This window comes from Molothrus aeneus, chromosome 1 (assembly GCF_037042795.1).
Source record: "Molothrus aeneus isolate 106 chromosome 1, BPBGC_Maene_1.0, whole genome shotgun sequence".
NCBI classification, from domain to species: Eukaryota; Metazoa; Chordata; class Aves; order Passeriformes; family Icteridae; genus Molothrus; species Molothrus aeneus.
The window spans coordinates 149,477,392-149,503,680 of record NC_089646.1 but is presented as its reverse complement, the minus strand read 5'-3'; the positions used below and the strand labels follow the sequence as shown (position 1 = coordinate 149,503,680).

Sequence of the window (26,289 nt, the reverse complement as noted above, 5' to 3'; positions counted from 1 at the left end):
TCTGTTAAATGTCAGTCATATAAGTCTTCCTGTCTTGTTGTAAAAAATACTCTGTGATTTAGTTTACTAAGATCTTGTAGTGGAATAGAGCTGGTAGAATGGGGGGAAATAAACTCACCAAATTCCTCACTAAAAGCTGTGAGCAATGTTTTGTTTGCTTTAAGGGGTTTTTGTTGTTATAGGGGGTTTCCTGCAAACTGAAGAGAAACCTGGGATTTAGAGGAAGCATTAAATAGGAACAGAGATCTCCTAGTCATATGTGCTGAAATCTGAAAGTTTTGTCATACTTAAAAGTTTTAGGACAAGAATGGTATTCCTAGTTGTGGTATAAGCACATGGCTGTAGTTTTAAAGGATGAATCTTGTTATTTAAATAAAGCTAAAAGGATATTGTTAAATACTGGTTGTACTTATTTATAGACTGAGCAGGAGAAATGTGATTTGAAAAGAGTGAAATGCAGTTAGAAATAATTTTATCCCTCTGTTTTTAAAAACCTCTCAGTTGTTAAACTTTCTTATATCGAGACCCATAGCAGTAAGTGGCATCTGCCTTCCTTCTGACTGTGATCTTCTCAAGTTAAACCAGGAGCAATGAACAGTAGAAAGATAACTGCAGAAATTTGGGGGTTTTTCATAGCCTGGGCACATTTCCTGAGGTTTTTCATGCTGCTGGTTAGTTGATTAAAAGAAGTGGCATAACCTAAGTTTCTTTAGCTTTTTAGGAGGGTAAGCTGGTGATACCCACTCAGGACAGGAAGGAAGGAAACTCTGTCCACTTTCCTGGTAGAAAGACAAGAGGAAGCTTAAATTTATTTGCAGAAAGACACAATAGTCTACTAGAGAAAATGGGGAGCTCAGAGTTGTAAAATACCAATAAACCAAATAGAGATTAAACCAAAGGATAGATTAATGTGGTTACTTGTTCACTACAGGGGTGTTCTGCATCTCTTTCTGTGGTTTATGCTCATAACCACAATTGTGATGAAGTTGCTGGTTGTTTTAAAGGATGCACATACCTTCTGCAGAAGTATTGTAAATAATTTCTCACAAGTGGAGTTATTATATTCTAGCAGATGTCTCATTTGGCAATATTCAGTTTGTAAATTCTCTTTAGGGTCCCGATTTTAACAAATTCCACAAATTCAAAGAATTTAGGAATATCTAAAACCTGTGTTTCAAGAATGTTGCATATTCTCTTTTATGCATGTTATATTTTATTGTTTCTGTGGAAACTACACAGGTATTTTCCCTCATAAGAAGTTTTTCATTGATAATATTGGGAAATCACACTTTAGAAAGGAGGAGATTCTTGAATCCTTTCTGTGATTAGTGGTGTTATCAAGTGGTTGGTGAGATGTGAATAATTTATGCTGTGGAAATTTGTTACCTTGTGTACCAGTGTCAATTCCATTTTTATAAGGCAATGCAACTTGCATGGTACACATTGCAGAACACATTTAATTGGTTTTAAAACCAAAGTTAGATATTGTTTTGAAGCTTGTGGAAAGGAATTGTGTAAAATGCTCATGAAAGAGCTATGATAAGGTGTAAATTATTCAATACCTTTCCAAGTGTCATTTAGTATGTTATCAAATACATGCAGCCTGACATACCTTTTAAACCCAGAGAGATTTGCTGTGCATAATCAAAATGCTGCTGTCATATTTGTAATGCCAAAACACAAAGTGTCTAAGATCATATGACAGTACTTGTAGAAATATTTAGATTACTAAAGGGGAGGTAGTCTTGGAATTGTTCTTAAATTAAAAGCTTCCTATAGTGTTAGCAAACCACCAAATACCTCACGTGATTATTTTGTCGTTATCATCGAAATTAAAGGTTTGTGTATTCAGTGTTCAGAAATTACATCTTGGAATTCTTCTGGACTAATCCAGGTACTAGAAGTTACAGGAATTGTCAGTAGGTTGCACACAAAAGTTACCAGGGTAAAATCCATCACCCAGCTGGGTGAGCCAGGGCTAGCAGGATGTGGGCTCTTAAATCATAGATACACAAAATGATGAGGGTTGGTGTTAATACTGAGCCTTGAGCAGCAGGCACAGCCGCTCTCCTTCGTGCCTCTGACAAAACCCTCTGTGCCAGAGCCCTGTTCCTTTTGCTGGTGTTTGTGTCACACAAAAGAAATACCAGGAAGTTCACATAACAAGTTGTGTGTGTTGGAGCACTCTGTTCCCCGCAGGGCAGACACCTCCTAGCTCTGTAGGTGGGGTTTGTGAAGCAGGTCCCTGTAACCAGGTGACATCCATGCTGTGGCTCTGACAGGTAGGAGCCACCCCAGTGCTCAGCAGTCCTGGACTGTGAGTTTTGGTAGCTGTGATACAAAAGCCCTGGCACAGATACAGGGCCAGATCACCTGTGGGATGGTTTAATGGGTTGACCAAGTTGATATAACAGACCTGTCCCTCTCCCTGCTGCACTCTGTCTTATCTCTTCTCTGCTTTCCAGTTATCCAGTCCTTTTCCTGTCCTTCTGTGAGCCCTAATACTTCTATAAGCCTGCAGCGAGCTGGTTCAGTTCATTAAACTCAAGACTTCCCCTTTGCCTTCCCTTTTGGTTCTCATCTTCTCTGTTCTGGTTACTTTCCTGTTGATGTGAACTGAATCAGAACCTGCTGGAGGCAGGATTGGGACTGGCAAGATTATTTTTTTCAGTGGCACAAGTTGTTAAGGGTTGGATCAACCTTTTTCTTTTGGCTCCACCAGCTGCCCTGGTAGTGTTACTGACAGGGAAGCTCCCAGAACTGCTCAGTGGTGTTCACTCTGCTGTGGATGGGTCACTCACTGCACAACTTGTGAGCTCTACTGATGCCCACCTTTGTGAGGTGTGTGTGTGCTTCTGAGCCCCAGTGGAGGGCCAGAGCAGAAGCACAGTGGTGATCTTCCAGGAATAACTTATCACACATAAGGGGAGTGATCATCAGCTGAAATGTTTGCTCTGAGAGCAGACCTGGTTTGTGAGAAAGGAACATGTCAGCCTTGTCAGTTGGCTGCATTTCAAAGCCAGTCAGTGTAGAGAATATTGAAAATTGAGCCCATCCTTGTGTTGGCCTTTGGAAGTCAGCTCCTTCATTCCCACAGGCAGAGATGAGGTTATAAATAGCTAATGAAGGTCACTCACAGTCACTGTCCCAGCTGAACTGCTTTGCCTTACCTGATTTTCTCATGAGATCCTGTTGCAAGAAGCAGCACTTTCATGGCTGATCAGTTAAGAAGATATGTCCCTGTAAAGGAGAGAGGTTGAATCTCCTCTGTTTGTTGGTTTCCTTTTTTTGGTTCTTGGGGTTTTTTTAATCCCAGAGAGTAATGGTGTTCTTCATCCTAGAATGACAGAATCATTTGGGCTGGAAGACACCTCTAAGGTCATCAAGCCCTACAGTTAACCCAGCTCTGCCAAGGCCACTACAAACCATGTCCCCAAGTGCCACACCTACCTTTAAATCCCTCCAGGGATGTGATGCCACCACTTTCCTAAGCAGCCTCTTCCAATCTCTGACAGCCCAGGAAGAAATTTGTTCTGATATTGAATGTCCAATTTTCTGATCTATAATTCAGTCTAAACCTCTCCTGGTGCAACTTGAAATGGTTTCCTCTCATCCTATCACTTGTTACTTAGGAGAAGAGCCTGATCCCTCCCTAGCTACACTCTCCTGTCAGGGAGTTGTAGAGAGTGATAAGGTCTCCCCTGAGCCTTCCTTTGCTTCCTCATCTGTTTCTCACCATATTTGTGCTCCAGAAGAGATTTAGGTTGGATATTAGAAAAAAATTCTCAATATAAGGGATTGTCAAACACTGGAACAGGCTGCCCAGGGAAGCAATGGAGTAACCATCCTTGAAAGTGTTCCAAAGCAAGTGTGGATTTGGCACTTGAGGACCCTGTCTAGTGGGGAGCATGGTGATGGTGCTGGGTTGATGGTTGGACTTAAAGATCTTTAAGGTCTTTTCCAACCTTAATGATTCTGTCATTCTAAAATGCACTGGATTATAGAGCCCTTCAAAAAGGAAGGAAGTCTTTTATACAAACTTGTTTTATTCCATGTCAATCTCTGCAGTTGTGTTCAGCAGTAGATTTTAGTAGATATGGCAGAATAAAAAACAGGAGAGGCTCTGCTTTTCTGGACAGTGTGCTTGTGCTGCCTTCTCTCCCTGACACATAAACACCTCCAGGTACAATTTGGCTGACACCTAAATTTTAGTGAGTAACCAGTTACCTGCTGGGGATCATGAAATGTAAAGGCTGATCAGCAATTGAAGGTGATTCTATGTTCCCTTACATATGAGAGTAACCTGTGAGAGTTTGTCTTAACTGTGACTTGGAGTCTTTTTTTGTTTATCTGTGTCTGTGTCCTTGTGTCACAGAATGGTTTGGATTGAGAAGGACATTTAAGGATCACTGAGTCCAACCCAGTGACAGGGCAGGGACACCTTCCACTATCCCAGGTTGCTCCAAGCCCCATCCAACCTGGCCTTGAACACTTCCAGGGGTGGGGCAGCCACAGCTTCTCTGTCCCAGGGCCTCACCACATTTAGAGTAAAATATTTCTCCCTTGTATCCACTGTAAATCTACTCTCTGTCAGGTGGCCTCAGCCTCCTGCATTTCATTCTTTAATTTAACAACATGTTTTCTGTCTACAGGACTTATGAAATATTTTGTCATACTACAAGACATCATTCTAGTATTCTTTGTTTGTATACAGTGTATTTACAATTTCCAAATCTTTTCTTATTTTAATGGTTTCTAACAGGACAGTGTATTTTCAATGTAAATAAGGATATTGCAAGTTCTACTTGCAGTGGAAACCTAGGCAGCACTTACCTCTAGTAAATTTTTTACCAAATCCTCACTTAAATCTTGATTGCAGCCAAATCACTTGCTGAAAAGAAGTTCTTGTCCTGCTGAAACCAACTGATTGAAATGTTGTAATATTTGCTCTTATCATGAGCAGATTGTTAAATATACTTACTTTGGGAAGTACTGTTAAGAGTGTGTGTTAGGATATGCTGTGTTGGCACAGCCCAGGGAATGGAGACATTCATTATCAGACTTTCATTGAAGGAATGTGTCAGAGGAGGAAGCAAACAGTCTGAGTCAAACACCATAGGCTGTTACCACAGGACAAGCAATAATACTAAACTTAGGGATTGGAAGCAGAAGTTTATGACAAGAAATATTACTAAATTTAGGGGCTGAAAGCAGAAGTTAAGGTTTGAGAAGTGATACAGATTTGGTGTAGGTCGTGGGTCAAGGCTCATTCTGAATTTCCCTCACTTCCAGTGTAGAATTACCTTTAAAAATATGACTGTCAGGTTCAAAACTGTTTAGCTTTGCATGTGTCTTGATAAGGGAGCAGAGAACCTTTTTACAGAGAAATCCCTTCAAAACCTATGGAAAATCCGGGGGTGAATATTGGAGCATAGATGAGAGAAGGAGCAGAGCCCTGTTCCTTTGGCTCCCTGGTGAGTGACACTGTTTGTCACTCCTGGAGCAGCAGGATCAGTGTTTTAAGTCCCTGCTTGTGAGAAGCAGAGATAAAAGCTGTTGCCAGGGGTCATGTCAGGGCTTCTGGCAGCTCATCTGTTCTCACCTAGCTGGGGCCTCCCTTCCCATGGATCTGGAGCTGATCTGCTCCAAGTCTTGGTGCTTGGTCCTCTCTGAAGCTCTGAGAAGGCAGCAAGGCTCTAAGTTTGCTTCTGTTACAAAGGTCCTTTGTAAATATCTCTGTGAAATGTTTTTTACAGAGAAATTCCAGTTTAGTACTCTTGAGTAATCAAAAAGGAAGTTGTCCATTAGTCTTCTAAGTTTATTTTGAGTTTATTTGTATTTTTAAGAATGTTGTGAGGAAATTTTAATTCTGCTCAACAGTCTCTTTTTCTTGCTTTCCAGGTATGAATTGAGAATTCGGTATTTGCCAAAAGGGTTTTTAAACCAGTTCACTGAGGACAAACCAACTCTAAATTTTTTCTATCAGCAGGTATGTTCTGTTCTTCTGCTCTGTCTTTTGCTGATTTTGCTGAATTTAGAAAACTCTGGATTTGTTTATGTGGGTAGCATATTACTGCAGAAGCAGAAAAATGGAAAAAACTTAGGGTTGCATATATAAGGCAGAAAGGGCACAAAGCCCATGGCATCTTTCTGCTTGAGAAGTGGTGAGGAATATGTTCTAAAACCAAAGTGATTCTGCAGGTAATAATTGTCCTAACTCAGATAAAATTGACTGTTGTTCCACTGGCTTCTTACAGTTCATTCACACTTGATTAAACTGATGAATTTCTTTATTTTTATTTTTAAGTGTAAGTAAGTGACAATTTCACTACAAACCATCAAATGCTTTTCCCACTCACATTCTTAGGTTATTTTCTTGGGTTTAAAATCTCTTCTGAATTACTAAAACTGTGTAATAGTCAAAGTTTCTATCAATTAAACACTAAATTCTAATTTTATTCAGGTAAATGATTTTAATCTGCTTTTACATCAACAAGCTCACAATAAAACCACTTGAGGGTATTTTTGGGGGAGTTAGGACTAAAATGGTTACCCTAACTCCAGCAAGCACAATTGTGCACACAACATTCTTGTTTTAGGTAAATGTCTTTTAATTTTTTTTTTTTTACTGTGTGATGCAATTTTTGTGTTGATCTATGATGAAGTTGACTTCTGAAAAGACACTTCTCCTGCAGTGCTTCCTTGGACTTCACATTCTAGTTTAAGTGATTTGTGTGATATGCTGGATTCAGCCTAAAATGTCTGAATTTTGGTGAGTTTTTTAGTGTAGTACTGCCAGGAGTTCTTGTACAACAAAATCATGTTCGTTTTTCCTTTAGCAGCAAGGAACTTCCTTCATACTTGTTTTAAACACAGGAGATTTGTGTTTCCCATGATGCAAAAGTGGGTGATGAGCTCCAAAATAATTCCTTGAACTTCATCCCTTTCCTGTTCAACACCTGGCAAGCCTGCAGTGTCCTCTCATTTCTGCCTCAGGGAACTGTTTCTGTAAAGCAAGGAGTTTGAAATGCCAGAGGAATATTTGTTAACTTCTAACTAAATTTGGAGAAATCATTACAGATGGGTACAAATGGCTCAGAATAGAAGGTTTTGGAAGGTCATTGGGACTGATAGGCAAAGCTGACAGCTCCCTGTATCTGACAGTGCCCTGAATCCCAGTGCTGTTATAAAATAAAAATCAGAGTTTCTTGTCTCCTTGCTCTTCACACAATCCCATTTATTTTCTCTTCCCCTTTCTTTTTCACCTTATTGTGAGGTATTTCTGAATCCAGTTCTTTAAAAGTCACTGCTCTTTGTTTTGGGGTGCTCTAAGGTATTTGGGTCTCCGTTGTCATGGAAATCAGGTGCAGAACTTTCCAGAGCTGTCATTCTGTATCCATGATTCTGCTTTGCTCCATAAATTTCACTTGTCCTCTTGGATAAACTAGGACAATAACTTCTATGTGGTAAAGTGTCAAGGCAGCAGCAGTGACGTATGAAAAGAAGGCAAGAGAAGAATTTAAGCAGTAACACTGCATCATAAACCAGGCCTACAGCAGAGGGGGGGATAAAAAACCAGGGAAAGATGATTTTTTACATTCTGTTCCTATCTCAGTGTCATCCCTGCAACGTTTTAACATCTTTTGCTTAACCACTGCTCTCAGTCAGATGCATCGTGTTGTGTGTAGGCAAGAACAACAGAATGTACAGAATTCATACATGCATACATAGATATCCTGAGCTTTCTGCACAGAAGCAACTGTCAGAGATGAGTTTAGAACCCAGTTAAAAATTTTTAAAATCTGACAGAAACAGCGCCTCTGTTGTCAAATTGGCTTTTCTCAATGTAAAACTCAAAGACATTGCTGTCTTGTATGTTACAAATGAGTAAAAAAGATTTTTGTGAGGACCAGATGCCTGTGATTTTCTTGTCAGAATGAGACTGGGAACCTTTTTGCTAACTTGGTAATATCCAAACACATTGTTTATCTTACTAAAAATGTATAGCAACAAATTCAATTAAATTTCAACTGAAAATGTATAGCAACAAAGGTTCATGGAGAAGGAGAAGAAACATGGTTACCTCTGTCACGCATGGAATTTGAAATTTTAATGATTTTCTTGAATCTGAATTGGAAGCCACAGTATTGTTGAAAAAGAAAGTTTAAATCCTCAAGTGATCTTCTGGAAAAGTACAGGGCATTTTGTAAAGATAACAAAATGTTACTTTAATCACTGTCAACAGGCAGGGTTTATTCATGCAGCTCACCCAAAGCACAATTACCAGGCTGTTAAACCCAAAGCTGGCACACGTTTGTGGTGCACATGCATGACTGCTCCCATTCACTGCAGCGAGTGCTCTGTCCTCTACAAATCACTGCATTTCAGGCTTCTCAGCTTGGGCTTGATATGTGAAATCACTATTTTCTCCTTGATTCTTGACTGTATTAAGGATGCTGTGACCTTTCTTTGGTTTTGAATATTCTTCACCTTCAAGAGTCTTGAACAGATCAAGAACCTGTGCCCAGAAGTGTTTGTGGCTGGAGGTGCCGCGGCCGCGGCGCTCGTTCTGCCATCTGCGGTGGGCGTGAGCTGCTCTTAATTGGGAGTGTAAAGCAGGGCACTTAATGAGACCTTTCATTCTGCAAGCTGTACAGCAAGGGATTAAAATTACTGTGTGGGAGCAGGGGGAAACCACACAACTCGTTAATAACATCAGAATCAGTCCCACTAACGATGCCTCTTGTGTCAGGCTGTGCCTCAGCTTTGAGGCCAGAGATGGGGAGAGGCTGATCTTTAGGTCATTCCCCTTCACTGGAGGAGCTCTGTGTTCCAGTCATGTCATTTCACATCCCATTTGAGAGCTCTGATCAACAAACTCATGCTGGAACTGTGCCTTTTTGTTTTGTTGCTGCTCTCTTTGGCAGGTGTCAGAGGTAGTGGGTGACAGGACTTCAGGGGTGTCCTCTCTTTTTTCAGTCTCTGGAGCATTTAGGTGGTGATTCTGCATGGACTGCATTATGCCCCTTGGGCCCAACTGCTTACAGTTTCAGCCAAATTAGGCAAATTGGATCCCACCCAGTGCTGTTGGAACTGTGAGGCTGAAATATTCAAAAATCAGGAAAAGCCAGATTTATGGTTGTCTCCACAGTTGGCAGATGCTCACTGCACAGGTTTTATGTGCCAGCCTTCAGTTGTGTTCTATGGTATTGAATACCCAAATCTGAATCAAAAGTGAGCTCTAATCCCACCCACAGAACCTTGAAAGTGTAGTACAGTGAATAAAAATACTGTAAGTTAAGATTTATCAGGAAGTGGCATCTGTGTGTGTTCTGTTGACTGTTTTGTAAATCTCTAGTGAAGATATCTAGGTTTTTGTATGATTTATTAACATTTTTCAGAGAAAACGAACATTAAGGTACAAAAGGAGAATTAAAAATCTCACGTTTTTAGTAGTGAAATAAGATTTCACCGTTTTCCTGTCCTTTTTGGGAGTATTTCCAGTTGCTTTAAATAAGTGTTGGTGAAATTCCCAGTGAGTGCCTTCCTTTCCCTGTGTTCCAGTGGCATGGCTGTTGGGAAGTGGAAATAAAGAGGACAGGCTCCTCTATTTGGCCTTAGTAGCTGAGTGAGCAACGAAAGCCATATCTCAAATGAAGATAGAATACAGCTTTTAAAAACATCCATGTAATGAGAATCAGACGTAAGCTGCTTGAATTGCCTTCCTTTTATTGTGGGACAAGAGCCTGCACACATTTATCCTTGAATAACATGTTAGCCTGCAGTAATTGGAGATGGTTTATCCCTTGATGAAAAGGGAGTAAGCATCTGTATGGGGGTGGGGGCAGCTCTTGGGCATCAGCTGTTCCATTGTTGCTGTCCTTGTGCTTCAAACAGAAGACTTTTAAAGAAACTTTTTGGAGGGTTTTTTTTAGATCCCAGTGAACAAGAAAAGGTTGTTTTTATCAGTGTTGAATTTTCCTCTGTTGCCTTGTTTAGCCTGCAGTGTGGAGCTAGCCTGGAAATGTTAATATAATAAAAGAGACCACAGGACTGAACTGTGTTTTGAATTTACTTTTTAAAATTAACCAAAGTTTGTGTGAGAAGAAATTGCAAGCAGGGGAATATCTCGAAGTTAGAGCAGGTCAGTGATGCCCTGAAAAAAATAAGCTGAATTCTGTGCTATGAGGGCTCTGTGCCTCACCAGACAAGTACACTGCAAGGTTCATTTTCATAAGAAAACTCTTTTTGAAAAGTAAAGATCAAAAAAAAACCCCTTTTTCTTAGTAGAAAAATAAAGGCAAAAAACATCCTCTGAAAAAGTGGAGAAAAAGTTTCTTGTGACCAATTGGCACTTTTTTTCTCTGTCTCTGTAGTGTCTGTAAAGATTATGTTAACACTCAAAAGGTATTTCATTAAATGAAATATCTCTTTATATTGTGGCAGATAAATACATCATGCAAATTAAATTATTTTTATAACTCTGTCCCTGACATGTAGGAAATTTTAAGTCCATGCAATTATTGTAATAACTTAATGATTAAAGTTTTATAAGGCTTAGGTGCATGAGATGTAATTTGAAATGCAGGCTGGGAATTAGACTCTTTAACCTAATTAAATAACAACATCTCTTACACCCTAATAAAAATAGGAGACCTAAAACAAATGACTTTGACAGGAAAAGCTTTGAAGGAAATGAAGGACATTGGGAGAAAAGCTGGCCTTGTTCCTGATGTTGGCAGCCTATTTAAAACAAAAAAAACCCTCAACAAAACAAAAAAACACACCCCAAACCCAACAAATCTTTCATGAAGGCTGAGGCATAAACTGTGCCCTGCAGGAAGGTGGCAATAGAAGAACTGCAGCTGATTAAAAAGATACTAAAAATATATTTTTGGATAAAACTATAAATGAATCTGAACCTCTCCTGTCTGCTCTTTACAGCTTGAAAAGACAATTAAAAGTGAGATTTCCTTGACAGGGGTAGGTTTCTGAAGTTGCTGAAGTTCACAGTATCCTATAAAGTATTCATTTTCTCCTGTAAAAGTTGATTAACACCCTCCAAACTATGCTGGCATTCTTGTTTTAGGCTCTGCTTTTGTGTAGTTGTGGAGCTGCTTTGGCTACACATGTTGTGTGCCCAATGTCTGTTTTCCTTATGCTCTGTGGTAGGAATGTGAAACTTCCTCTTATTCCTGAACACCTCCTAACTGCTCAGCCAAGCCCAGGCCAAAGGGAAGGGGTTGCTTTGATTTAGAATTTCCACCTGTCAGCCAGAACAGTGAAAAATCTTCCTTGTGGGCTTTTCTCAAATAGCTCATAATTCAGCCTGATAGATTTCAACTTCTAGAGCCAGGTTTCTATGGACTGATGTGTGGAAATGTCTCTTTAGTAGTCTGGAACAAAACGTGACTGCAATTAGCAGGTTAAATTGTGAATAACAACAAAAAGCAACCCACAGAAAAGTTGATTTACCTTGATGCTAGGACTCTCTTGATCTGGAAACTCTCTGTTGGAAAGGAGAAGTATAACATGAGGTGGGAGCAAGGCTTGTTCAGTGGGTTGAGTTCTGCATGGCTCCCAAGAGTCCAGCCCTACTTTGTGCTGCGAGGCAGCCGCGTCTCTGCGGTGACATCTGGAGCTCAGCCCGCCCGGACAGACGGCACCATTTTTAGCTGCTCTACCCATAACAATGCCTTGTCACAAGTTGGTTTCCCTCCAGCCCATCTCTAATGCCCTTATTATTAACAGAGGAGCTTCCAAAATTAGTTAGAGATGTCAAAGATCAGCCCTAGATAATATAGAGACTGTGACCTTGGGACACGAAGAGGAGGAGCAGCTGAGGGCAGATGGCAGATGAATGTTATCCTGATACTGGATCTGGGCTTTTAACTCCCCTAGATCAGGCCAAAGCCCTAATTTTCCCTAATATTGACTTATCTCCTATAGCAAATTTAATACTATCAGATGGGTAAATAGGGGTGGGAACACATATGTGTTTCCCTCCTGTGTGTTTTAAAAACTACCATTATGATCATTAAGGTGGCTCCTAAAAATACTGATGACATTAAAAGCAGACATTGGGCTTTTGTGCATATGGAGCTTCACTCACAGCAGATGAGGCACAAATCTTTCAGGGTTAATGCTGCATCAGACTTCTGAAGCTGTAGTAGTGAGGGTTGGGACCCTCCTCTTCCAAGCTGATTTTGTAGTGATGAAAATTTGGTGTCCTACATAAACCTGGAAAACCAGGATGGAGAAGCAGTTTGGTCCTTACAGATACCAGAATTTATATTGGGTGGCTGTTCCACATTAACCCAATCATGTGTCTGTCCTACAGTGATGCTGTGGTGTGTTTAACACTACAAGGAGCAATACAGCTGAAAGCAGAGAATTATGCATTTCCCAAATTATGCATTTCATAGCAGTAGCAGAGAATATCTGAGATCATTCTTTTTGTGGATGGGATGCACAGAAGAGTTGTGTCATGGACTGAGGTGGAATTGTGTGTTGTAGGTGCAGAGCAATGTTCTTCATTTTCAATGGGAAATTTGGGGAAAATAAATGAGCTGTATGCTTGGATTTTTGTCCTGGTCACAAAAGTGGTTGCTGAAGATCAGCTTTTCTCATGGATATATTGAGATATTCTGGTCTTTCATTAGAGAAGCTGGAACTAGTAAATGGCAGGAATAATTTCTGTGGATTTTGGTGGGATGGGTGTCACCAGAAGTGCTGTGTGTTGGTTTAAAACAGAGGTCCTGATTGATCCTGATTGAATTCTGTGGTGGCTGAGGGTGAACTATAACATACAAAACCTAACACCAAATTACCTTCCAGAGTTAGAAACTTGAATGTTTAAAAGTAGGTGTTAGAACACACCTGAGCTGTTAAAAATAAATCCAAAGAAATTACTGAGAATAAATAAATTATTGCATATACAGGACAATTAAGAGACAGGTTGTATTTTTTTAATATAAATTTCACCAACTAAGTGGAAGTACATAATTTCCCAATATATAAAAGCACCAGCTAAAAATAAATGTGTAGAACAAATGGATAAGAAAAAATGATGTATTATAAATCTTTGTTTTCATGCTTCATTAAACAATTGTAATTACTGTTTGTGTTCTATGTACTGAATGGAGAACAGAAGACATTTGCTTTGTTTGGTTGCTTATGTAAATATCTCCTATGTTGGGATGATTCTTTTTGGGTATGGTCTTAACTCTTCATTGGGAACTTAGTCACTGAAGGGTTGTTTAAATGCAGTGTTCAAAGAAGTGCAAATTTGGGAAAAAAATAGAAATTAAAAAGAACTAAGTTGTGTAAGTAGGTCATAGAGATTGAAAGAAAAGCAAGTGAAATAGATTGCTTATTTTTAAACTGTCCTCCTAAAAAATTGGAGATTATCCTGTGGGAAATTTCTTGGTAACATTAAGCTGGGAAAGCCAGTAGTGGCTAATTATTGGTATTTGCCCTTTATGAGACACCATTTGATAGTACTGTTGCTAAAGAATTTCCACAGCATTTATGCATGAAAATTCAATGTCAAGTTTGATAATTTTATGTAATAATTTATAAGGCTATAAACAAGTTTAAACTTAAAATATCTTTTTAAGACACAGTATCTAATAGCTTTTTTTAAAAAAAAATCCCTAAACTGGAAAGCATTTGCCAAGTTCAGAATTATTTTACTGTTGTTCTTAATAAAGAAATCTAAATCCAGCATGGTGTTTTTATGAACTGCTTGTCAGCCTGGGTGAACCTTCTTCTGAAATACTGCAGCTGCATAAAAAACTCGTGTGCAGGAAAATGAAGCAGATGGCTTTTGAAAGTAGCAGCTGGTATAGAAAACACAAGGCCAGTGATAGATTTCTCCTTAAATCATAGCATAGGGCTGTTCTCTAATTTCTCCATCTTCACAAACATGGGCTTTCCTCTGTTTTCAATTTTTATTTTAAATTGTTCCATCTGGAATTGGCTGTCCATTTCTGTAGCTGGGAAACTGGCCATTATTTTCTAGTAAATTTTGAGAAGTTAGAAGTGACACCATCAGTAATTTCCCCATTCAAGTAAAAGAAATATTTTATAAGTCTTGACATCATAAATAAAACTGGGCTTGTGTTTATGTGCCCATCTTCCATGTAGGAGAAGTCTTTTAGTTCACATTGTGTTCACCTCCTTTTGTTGTGATTTAGGAGTATCTTTGAACTTTTAATGCCCAAAATACTGGAGGCAGAAAAGAGATTTTCTGTTCTGGCTAAAAAAAAAAGAGTTATTAAAAATTAAAATATTGTTAAGAATAAAAAGTATTTTAGATAAAGTGAATTGTTGCTGAATTATCAGGGCAGTAATAAATCAGGAAATATGGCGTAGGATTGTGTTGCATTTCAAAATCCTTTTTTCTTTGGATAATACTGCCCTTTCTAAGCATTTATTCACTGATGCTGGGTGATGTGTATTCTGTATGTGGGGGCAATGACAATTTTGTTTCTTTTTTAATTTTATCAGAACATGTGAATGACTTCTTTTTCCTACCTCTGAGAGATGCTTTTATGCTTGGCATTCCTGTTTTCCCCACTGCAGCCCTTTTTTGTACCAGACTCTTTGTAGCTGTTGTGGCCAAGAAGTCAACTCCAAATGTGAAGTTTAGGTCACACTTTAATTCTGATTTGCCACCCTGTGAATGAACAAATTTCAGTAGAGTTGCTTCCTCTGACACTGGCACTGCAGTAGCACTTGCCTGGAAGCCTGAAGCAGTTTTTATTTCCATTATTCCATGTTTAATGGAACTTAAGTAGGCTAATCCTTTTCCCCCAAAGCATGCACCTGCTTGACTGTAAATCTGACTTCAACTTGTTAGAACATACTAAAAAAAATCCAAGGGAAAAGGTTCTTGAAATCAGCACAGCAGTTTGCAGCAATAAATTACTTTTGTCTCTTGTCCTCCTTTAAACTGTTCTCCAATGTATTTTTCTCAGGGAGTTGAGATAAGCACATTATGTGGGAATACAAAATGAGTAACTCAGTGGAAGCAAATATGTTACAAGCAACATACACCGAAGTGACTTGCTTCAGTTAGCATATTTTGGGTTTGGATTGTTACCAAATAAAAAGTATACAGGATTTTAGCAGTGTTGACACTTGAATTCTTAATCCTGGTGTCAGTCCAAGTGTTTGCCTTGTTGATCTTTCTGCATTTTTATTGCTGTGACATTGTGACCATAAAGTATTGGAGATAAATACAGATTTCATGTGATTTTATCATTGCCAGAGCATCTGGTCTCCAGCATGGGGTGTAAATGATGTAGTGGCACACAGGTTTAGCAGGAGCACCTTAAAGGCTTTGTTGAGCTTGAGAAAGAGATCAAGAGTTGCTGCTCTGATTTCTTGTTTGGACACTTGGGCTTTTGGGGTGGCTTTTTTGAAATCAGATTTGTGTGACAAGTTTATATTAATCAGTTTTGTCTTACAAAGTAGGTGAAATTAAGTTGTATTAAATAGCACCCTACAGGTTTTTTTACTGGTTTGGCCTTTGGAGAGATCCCATTCTGAGCAATTAAATTGTAGAGAAGATTATGGCAGTGGTGCTTGATCTGCTTGAAAAGGATGTGTGTGTTTATATATCTGTGTACATATGGACAGATGTGTTCTTCAGCTTCTCCAGGTATTGCACAATTACTCAAATTTCCAAGCCACAGGAGATGCAGCCAAAGGTCTGCACACACTGCCAGGGAGTGTGACAAGCTCACAGATAACAGGATCTCCCAACCCCACAGGGAAGGATTCATCCTCTCTCTTAACATACTTCTGAATTTGTAGTCAGTAGAAAAAACCTGATGGGTTTTGTTAGATTTCTAAGAGTTCAGTTTTTGTGCCTTTGTATGTATATAGGCTTTGTGCTCTTGAAGATGGGGGCTTTGTTTGTCTAACCCAGAAAATATTCTCATTTCTCTCGTTTAATTATATTAACAATAATAATAATAATAATAAAAGTTATAATTGAGCAAACACAAAAGGCTTCTTGGAAAACTATTCAATTGCCTTGTGACAGTGCATTTAATTACCATTAAATTATCTCTTATGTCTCTTCCACTTAATATTTGCTCAGGCTTTTTCCTTGGGAGGTTGTGCTGAACCTCCTGTGAAATTCTTATCTCATCTCTGCACAGGCATTAGTTCATACATTGATCTGATGCCATCTCAAAGAGAATAGTCAAGCAAAATTAAAGGTGATAAGAGAAGTTCTCATTGGTATTCTAGGAGTAGAAATTGAATCTGCTTTTTTTTTTTTTCCTTGCTGGAATTGAAAGAAGAATGTGTGCAGGCAGGTTTATGAAAAAAGGGAAGATCCAAGCACCTTTGGCTATCCATAGTAAGGCACTGTTAAATCCAGACCACTGGATTCTCACCACAGGTTTCCTGAAGCTTATAATCTTTTATAACTCACAAAGTTTAAACACTAAAATAAGTAGGTGTACATAATATAAAATACTTCTTTTTCCCCTTCCATTCTTTTGGAATGGGGGATGGTCTTGTACATTTTCTTAGTCAATATCTGATGTCTGTAGTTGCAGAGTCAAACTGGGAACATGACTGGAATTTGTTAAAGCTCACAAGCTGCAGGGCAAGAGGAGATAAACCCCAAACTTTAAATATTTGGGTAATGTTGCTTATTTATTTATGGAATAGGAGGCTAGCAGCGTTTTAAAATCGTGTTTGCAGGAGACTGGAGATGCTCTTAAAGTATTTAGTTTAACAAATCAAGCACTGGGACTCACAAGGCAAAGAGCTGTGAAGATAAATGAATCCACATTTGATCATAATACACTGGGCCTTAAATTAGCATCATTCCTGTGAGTGGAGGTTTTGTGTGTCAGGACTGAAAAATCACTTTGCTACAGCCAGTTCTTCTTGGGGTCTGAATACCTCAAGTAATAGGAGGATAACGGCTTTGAAATTTCCTGGTGATGCAAAATTGTTGAAATGGTTGAAAAAATTGAATTTGTGGTTTAAAAAAAAAAAGAAAAGAACAGTTTAATGAAATAGAAGTGATCAGTCAATGGGTATTTGATTTGGGTGGATGTAGGGCAGGTCAGCCAAAGAATTTGGTGAACAGCTTCACTTGGTAGGTGCAGTAGTTTGGGCTGTACATGAAGGTAAATTCTCAGAAAAAGGACATGGGAATTTCTGGAATTTGGGTATCCATATATGATCTGGCTCCATGTTCAACACTTTTTTTTCATTTTGAGGTATCCCACATAGACCTGAGGGTGAGGAGGGCTGTGCTGTTGTCAACCACCCACGTGTGTTTGCAGAGGTCATTTATAACAGTTTGTGCAGCCTGAAACTCCATTTCTGATTTACCTGCCCTGTGCTCCTGTCTGACAGTTTTAGTGCAGGAGCAGTTCACAGTCCTTTCTCATGAATTGAGATCCTGGTGTAATTTATTGCATTTTGCTGTTTATAGGATCACAGAACCGTTTAGGTTGTAAAAGACTTGGAATATCAACCACTAACCCAGCACTGCCACATCCACAGCTGAACCATGTCCCCAAGAGCTGCAGCCACACTTTGAATGGCTCCAGAAATGGTGATCCCACCACTTTTCCTGCACAGTCTGTTTCCAATCCCTGACCACCCTTTCAGTGGAGAAATCATCCTAATATCCAATCTAAATCCAGTTATTTAAAGTTGTGAGCATAATGAAGAGGAGAATTATGGATTCATATTGTGTATACTATTACTATGGGAATACAGAATTATTATTTCCATATGTGTGTACAAATAGCACACTACATGATGCTGAAGGGCAATTATTCTCCTGTCTCATTAGTATTTGTAGGAATTGAATTGAGAAGAGTTAAAAGCTCATTATTTTGTCATATTGAGTGCCTGTATGAATTCAAATGTAAGAAGCTTTTTTCTCATGTTTCAGCTATTGTAATAATTCATTTCTTATTCTTGCACAGTTTATCGTATTTCTTCTTTCATATCTTTCAATACCAAATTAAAACTTTTCATGCAATTCAGTTCCAGGATGTTTTTAGGGATTTGTCTGTAGTTTGGAGCAGGAGCAGCTGCCACAGTGGTGCTGAGGGAATGCTGAGGTGGATGCTCACATGTTCCAAGGAGAATGCAGAGTGGAGAACACCTCCAGCTGTTGGATCCACTGCTGTACTTCCTTACCTCCCAATTTATGCATTTCCTTGCAGTAGTAGTTTGAACTAGTTCTTCTTACAACTTGTCATCACTCACCAAACCCACTTGGTGAAATGTGCTGCATCATCTCCTCTTTGATCCACAAAGTCTCGTGGATTTTTGTGGGATTTCAGGACTCGCTGCAACTTCAGGATCTCAATAGCAATTTGAGGTTTCATAAGAGGATAGCAGGAACTGTTAGGGAAAAGCTGCTGATATTTGTTACTGGTGCAAGATTTGCAAAGTGAAGTTCTTGGTAACTGGTTCTGTTCTCTCTTACTGCCTGAATTTTTTGATGTTAGTACTGTATAAATTTCTTACTCCAGTGTGGTGAAATATTACCTAAAAATAGGATTCTGCCCACATCCATGCTGGTAAATAAAACAAGATGAAGATTTGAAGTGTTTCCTACTGTAGATGATCACTACCCAGTTTCACTCTTGGTTCTTCTTGCTAGTTCAGCATTATTTTATGCCAGTGTGCACTACAGTTTGTACATCATTTTCTCTTCTGTTTTTATTTTCACTGTAATTCCTGGGCATTTATCACTTTACTTGCATGATTAGATCTGCCTAGACAATTAAATCCTGTTGACCAGGGTGGTTCAAGAACACAGCCTGCCTTCTCCCAGCTGGAATGCAGGTGTAACCATCTGCTTAGTCCCTCTGAATTTTGATTATATTTAATAAAACATAGGCAATATTGACATACACAAGAAATTTTTCAATCAAGTTCTTTGTGGTCAAAATGTGTTTCTTCCCAAAGAAATTTCTGGAGAATTGTGTCTGCTCATTTGTGGAGAATATGAGCACAAATTCTTTTTTCTCTTCCTGGACTTTGAATTGTCATTCCAGAAAATTAAGATGTATTCATTTGGAAGTTGTTGGGGAGTATTTTAGTCTGTGTTGGCACTGAACTGATCTTTCTGTGATGCCTACCTGCTTCTTTTGCTGTAGGTGAAAAATGACTATATGTTAGAAATAGCAGATCAAGTGGACCAGGAAATTGCTTTGAAACTAGGTTGCCTTGAAATCCGGTAAGCTGATAATTTAATTTATTATTCAACATCTTTCTGACAGAATATATACATTAATTTTGAAACTGCTTAAAGTTCATCAATTTCTGACCAGTAGAGTTGAATAAAACATCATAAGACCTTTTTTGCTACGAAGCAGTCAGAAGAAAAACTGAATAGACTGTATTGTAACTCATTTCTAGTGATTTTTAAATTAACATTATTTTAAAATTTTAATTAATTACATCTTGATACTGCCTTTTGGGTGAGTTCTTCATCTGAATAATTCAAAGGCCTGTAGAGTACATTGAAGTATGTTTAAAAAAAAATGCATCTGTGGTGTTATTTAGTAAATAGTCTTGTGATTCTGCATGTATAAATCCTGCAGCTAAAGAATGTAATTATAGATAAATGTTGCTACCTTTCCTCTCTGTATTTACTTGGTTTTTAATGTGCTGTTTTGAAATGATTAAATCTTAAGGATCCTTTTGGGTGTTTTTGGTGTTCTTGTCAACTGTATAGACAGCTGGAAAATAAAGATAAATATATCAGATTAACAGATCCTTGAGAGAGTTCCCAGCTTTGAAATGCATGTGTTGGGTTTTTGCTAATTTATGGAGCATTTCCAGCCTGAAACATTTGCTTCAGTTGAACTGATGTCTCACACAGGGAGATTAGAGAAGAAGTAAAATTGATAAGAAATTAATGACAAATGTAAACTTGTTAGGAGAGAATAAAAGTGTCCTTTGAACAGTACTTTTCCAAATTAAAACAAAATTTAGGTTTATGAAATTTCCCAGGTATCACAGGAGTACCTGATGCCTTTGTTGTAAGTTTTGCTGCTAGCCCCAGAGAAAACAAAAATTCTTTGTGTAACTGCAAACTCCTTATGCACTTATAAAATCATTGTGCCTTTTTTCAAAACATGTGATGAATGTAATAATCTGTGATTATGTTGTCAGCCAGGTCCTGCCTTCCTACCTCTCCCTGCCTCTCAAGCTGTGGCTCTTCAGAGCATTTTGATGAGCTATTTCTCATAGATGAACTTGTGAAACTCTTAGAATGAACATTTCTGGTCCATTTTTTTTCTGACAACGATGATCTCAGCCCTCTCCTAACAAAGCTTTCCTGTTTATTAATTTACTTGTTAATGTGAGCATAGCTGGATTGGAGCAGTTTTCATCATTCCCTGCTTCCCCTGCTTCTCCCTGTTCCATGCACAGGGGGCTCTCAGGAGGAAGTGCAGTGTGAGGTGGAAAGGAGCTGCTCAAGGCCAGGTTAGGTCACTTTTGGTAGCAGCAGTGGTTTAAAGTGGTTCTGAAAATGCAGTTAATTTGTAAAATAAAAATCTGATCTGTTGAGGTAGAATAATAATGTACTTCATACTTATCTTTGAATTCATTCTGCCAATGTTATCTGATGCTGAGTGGAAGTTTTGATTATGTTGATGTTGTAGTTTTAGGCTGAATTATCCAATAATTGTTGCTTTCAAATATTTTTCCTGACTTCAGGAGATCCTACGGAGAGATGAGAGGCAATGCATTAGAAAAGAAGTCCAACTATGAAGTGTTAGAGTAAGTATTGTGCTCTAGCTTGAGGTTTGAAGTGTCCCTTCTCTGCAGCAGGAACAATAAATTCAGTTCAATGACAGAACATCTCTGTTGAAAGTTTTCTATTCCATCAAGGTGGTTAAAATGCTTTAATGTAAGAAATGGATGATGAAGCCCATTGAGATGTAGAAGTAGGAAAAATGCCTTTAACTCTCCAGAGAAACAGGTTTGGAGTAGTTGAAACTTGATCAGGAGGCTCACTTTGGTTTTCAGCACTTTTGCAAATGTTTATGGGATTCACCAGCTCTGATAGTGAGGTGATTTTATTGCTCAGTGTTTTTCTGTGCCCAGTTGCATTCTTCAGCTGTGACTCATTTGTGGTAAAGTTTGAGTTACTTGAAAATGTTTGTGATATTGTTTTTGTTTCTGTTTGCTCACTGTGGGCATTTTCTGAGATGTGACCTTGCAATTAGCAAGGTTATTGTTTATCTATCCCAAATTTTAAGAAGCACAAGGATCATTCTCGTAATGAAATATTTTGTTTATTTATTCATGTTGTACAGGAGATGGCTTCAGTGCAAACAAGCCAAAGTCCTTCAGCTTTTTAGCAAAAACCTGAAAACTGGTTTTATTTGTATTTGTATAATGGATAAAGTTTCAGACACACATGCAACAATGATGTGCTCATCTCTGCTAATTACCCTTGTGAAAAGATCCTGTACAGTTTAACACAAAATTGGGATAAAAGGTTCTTGCAGCAGTGATGTCTCCATTTTTTTCATCTTGTTTTTAATGACAAATTAGTGCTAACTTTTAGAGATGTGAAATTAGAGCATTTGGAGGAGGAATGTAAGATTTTATACAGCAATGAATAAGTTTGCAAGGATTTTTGAGGGATCTATGATATTACTAGGTAAAGATAACTTTGATGGATAGCCTGCTTATTTAGTATTTCTGTAGTGCTCCTTTGTTTATTCATATTTTTTAAAACTGATTTTGTTTGAATTAGAGACTTAATTTTTTTAAGGACTTCAGGTTTTTGTCTATCAAAATATTCTATAGAATATTATATTGTAATTTCTATAGAAATATTAGTAGAAACATTCTGGTTAAGGAAACATCACAAAATGAGAAAAGACTAATAAAAATAAAGGGGATGAGCAGATAGGGCTAAAAGGGGATATAAAAAAGATTTGAAAGTATGTGAGTTATGGTTGGTGTAGTTTACATACATAGGTTCAAGTAAGAACTTGAGTAAAGTATTTTTAAGTCCATTTTTTAGCAAATCAGAAACTACAAGCGTGAGTAATTAGGTTAATGACTTTGGAAACAATGAGACAAAGGAAAGCAGGGTCATAACAGGTCACACAAAGTGTAAATTAATAATGTAACAGGTGAGAGTTCCAGAAGGATTCAGTGTGGTGCTGCTTTCAGTTTAACAGTGATTTCTTTCCTTCAGTCTGTGTTTTCCAAACAGTGACTGCTTTGGTAGGAAATAATAAATTGCTGCTGTGAAAGGCATAGTGAAACAAAGCCCTGATATGCAAAATGTAACAGCTTAATGCCATGTGGAATTGAATGTGGAGAATTGTGCATTTCAAAAGTTTTTTTTCTTTTTTGAGGACCAAGATGTAATTTGTATGGGATTTAGCTGGGAGAGATGAAGGATAAAACCACCTTAAACTGACTATACTACAGATAATTATAAGCTGGAAAGGGTCTGCAAAAAGTGCCAGTGATCCCCAAAATGCATTAATTTGATCTTATCACCTTAATAGCCCATAAATGTTTAACTGCACAAGTAATATTTATTGCTCAAGTGATGCTTTTTGGTGCTTTTTGTGGGGGGATTGCTGGTTTTAGTACATCATGAGGCACTTAACCAGCTGAGAGCAATTTTTAAATGGCCCTTTTTTGCATTGGGGGTGATTGCTCCTTGGCTGCCTTTGTCAGATGTCTATTTCATGTATATTTGTCTTTGATCAGATTGTCATATGAGAACAGATCTGGATGGGGAATGGTAGATGGGATCAAATTGTTAAGTAGCCTTTAATAGTTGGGCCTTCATGGAGTGAAAGAAGAATTTTTTCATGATAAATGTGAGGCCCGTTAGTGAGAACAGGGATAATTACAAGTACAGAAATGGGAGCTGTAGGAAGGAACAGGTGCAGCCACAATTTGGTAAAAGGCATGTTAAAGTCTATTACGTTAATCTAATGTTACTTTTTTTTTTGTTATAACTTGAATTGAGGTGAAAAATACATGATATATGCTGCTTAAAGCTGCTTATCATTGTAAGACAAGCAGTATCACCTACCTGTAGTTGGTGTTTTATTAATCCAATTGAAGTTTGTACATTAAAAAATTGAACTCAGATTTAAGCCCACAAGTAGGCTGGAGTAGATGAGGTTAAGTACAAAGCTGTAGTAGAACTGCATGAACAGGCTCTCAGTGCTGCTTATCTCTAGTTGGCAATCAGAATCCAGATGGCTGAATCCTTCATGCAGAGCCCTGAGCTGGTGTCTCCCTTGTTGGCCATCCCACCCCCACACGGCACAGCTGGGAAGGAGCTTGTAGGGCTGTGTGTGTAAAGCTGTTTGTATGCATTGTATTCCAATTTCCAGTGTTTATTATCTTATTTATAGGTATCCATCAGTTGTTGCTGTCCAGGGCATTACATCTGTGTGGTTCTTTTTGTTAAATTCTCCTCTAGTAAATAAATTTGCTGTCTCAGCTAAATACAGGAAATGCTTCATTAACAAGTTTTGTTAAGAGTTGTGCTCTGTTGTACTCTGCATAAGAATTTCTTCTCAGTTTGTTGTTCCCAGATCTGTACAAAAGGCTGCTCAGCTTGTCCTGGTAATGAATCAAATGAGGCTGTGGCAGCCTCCCTGTGCTGCAGGACTGTTAAAATCAAGGATACCAGGGTGATGGGAGGTGCTTCATTTCAGAAGCACCGACTTTCTCTGAAATGCTTAATGTTAAACTAATATATCCCTGTCAAAATGTCTTTGCATATTTTTTAGATGGTAATAGTGTGTTAGATTCATTGAACTGTGTGGGATAATAAACCAAGTATCATTTGCATTTGAGAAGAAATGCATGGAAGGAATTAACATTTATGAAGTTTTATAATCCTGCAGCTTACTGTCATTGCACAGATGCCAGTGCTGCACATGAACATTCTGCTCCTCCTGCTTGAGGATGTTTTTAGTATGAAATTGTATGCTACTCATCTTCAGAGAGCTTTAAAAATACCGTGGTTTATTCCTCTGAGTGAGCTTTTTATATTGACTTTAGTGTTGGCTTTGTTCTTGGGCTGTTAGGTAGCAGTAAATAAATCCTGAATATCTCTGCCTGCTAACAGCTTCTCCTTGCTTTGCCAAGTGTAAGAATTCCAGATGTATTTCTGTGGATGTTCAAAGCATACACTCATGGAAAGCTCACTTTCATACTTGTTCCAGAAGCAGATAAGAATGTTTGAAAGAGATGGTAACATCCTAAATTTAAAGGAAAAAAGTCAGTAACACCTTTGAGCTATAAATCCTTTTCCTATTTATATTTTTCTCTTATTTTTCCTTTTTTACACTTGGTTGTTCAGTGGTGTCTTCTGCACTAATGTCATTGGCAACTTCTCAAGCACCTTTGTTTGAAGCTGATGTTCAGTAGTAGTGACACAAACACATGTCAGACATAAGCTTGTGCAGCACATCAGAGCATAGAATTATTTACTGGCTCTGGTTTTCAAACCAGGACTGCAACCCAATTTATAGGTGTGAACGTGAGCTTGATAAATTCAGTTTGTAAATTTTGAGCTCACAGTCACCTGATTTACAGTGGCAAAAAGTGAGAGTGCTTGCAAGAAAAAGTTGGTAATTTTAATTTGCTCAATATGGATATAAAATAATAGCAGAAATTTAAACAACCCCTTAATTATAGTGCTTCAAAGGGTAAAACAGTAGTGGAATTGCACTCAGCATTCTCAGAGAGGTGATACCATGAGTATTTCTTTATGGATTCCTGGATTCCTTAGGCCAAGTTGGGGCTCTGAGCAACCTGGTCTAGTGAAATGTGAAACCTGGTCTAGTGAAAATGTCCCTGTCAACTGGATGGTCATTAGGGTCCCTTCAAACCAAACCATTCTAGAATTCTTTTTCTATTTTCTGCTCCATTCTAATAGAGGTTTATCAGGGTATTCTACTTCCATGGTGTTCCCTTCTCACCTGACTACGTGTTCTAAGAATATTTATTTCTGTATGCTTGAAATTATATGCTGTTTCTATATTTCATATTTCTATATGCTTGAAATTATTAAAACATGTACAAATAACAGTTTTTATTCTCAAAACTCCTCTGTGCCCAAGCCACCATTTCAAATAACAGACTTTCCACACAGGTACCTGGTTGAATAATAGTAAGAATATAACAATATTTCTACAATTTCAACAATATCCTCAGTATCTGTGGGGTTTAAACTAGAAGATGCTGCTGTGCCACATTTGATGTTGGAGTGGCTCTAGTTAGAATTTTAGTGGTAGTCTGTTTGTTACTCTGAAGTTTCCAAGGACCTTGTTAGGAAAATGGTTTAGTAATCATATATGCTAGTTAAAAACAAAACAAAAAATAGACCCAAAGCACCACCTTGAAAAGAGAAATGTGACACTGCACAATGTTTTTGGTATTAATGCTGTGTGTATTTTTTCTTTCAGGAAAGATGTTGGTTTGAGACGGTTTTTCCCGAAGAGTTTACTAGATTCAGTGAAGGTAATTACAGTCCCAATCAATCCTGTACTGCTGTAAAGTGTCAGAAATCTAAAAATTGCATCATAGTTTTCACTGTACAGTCCTAAGGGAGTTGCTGTGCAGTTTTGCTTTGTGAAGAAACATCCAAGCTGTCTGTGGGATTGGTGGGATGTGAATCCCAGTCATGCAGCTGGCAGGACAAGGATAAAGTGATTCACACAGCCTTGCTGAGCTGCTGTGAGAAGGGCACAGCTCTGCCTCTCAAACCTTGGGGGTAAAAGTGCAGAACAAATCCTTGGAGCCTCTTGGATCAAATAACTTTTTTTTTTCTCTTCCTTCCCTAAAATAAAAATGAGACTTGTGGAGAAAGATGAAGGGAACATGTAAAAAAAAAGAATATTTTACTGGGAACTTGATAAACTTGATGCCTTCCTTCCTCAAGACTGTATCCAACTTATTCAAGGAAGATTTCCAGTAATTTCTGTTTAGGTTAATCCTAGCTAAGACTATAAACGTTCCTTGAATCTCACTGCCATTGAAGTCCATATGTTCTCAGAGTAAAAAATGCAAATTTGTCTCAAGTGTGTTGAAAAGGGGGATTAAGAATGGTCACTAAGTATTTTACATTTATAGCCACCTCAATATGAATGTCCTGGTAAAATGTCTCTTACAATTCATACATGAAAGTATAAATCATAAATTGCTATTTTGGAGCTGGTTTTGGTGAGCAGTGGAGCTTTATAGAAATAATAGAATTCAACTTGAGATTTGGAAAGAATC

The 26,289-nt window shown here is 38.2% G+C and overlaps 1 protein-coding gene across 8 annotated transcripts in view; it reads left to right on the top strand.

The window, feature by feature from the left end:
* Nucleotides 1–26,289, top strand: part of PTK2 (protein tyrosine kinase 2) — a 190,030-nt gene that overhangs the window by 95,764 nt on the left and 67,977 nt on the right. For all 8 annotated transcript variants that reach the window (XM_066566803.1, XM_066566763.1, XM_066566754.1 and 5 more), the window contains 4 exons: nucleotides 5,902–5,989; nucleotides 19,158–19,237; nucleotides 20,728–20,790; nucleotides 25,476–25,530. In XM_066566803.1, the coding sequence (XP_066422900.1) occupies nucleotides 5,902–5,989; nucleotides 19,158–19,237; nucleotides 20,728–20,790; nucleotides 25,476–25,530 (286 nt within the window). The remainder of the gene's footprint in view (nucleotides 1–5,901; nucleotides 5,990–19,157; nucleotides 19,238–20,727; nucleotides 20,791–25,475; nucleotides 25,531–26,289) is intronic.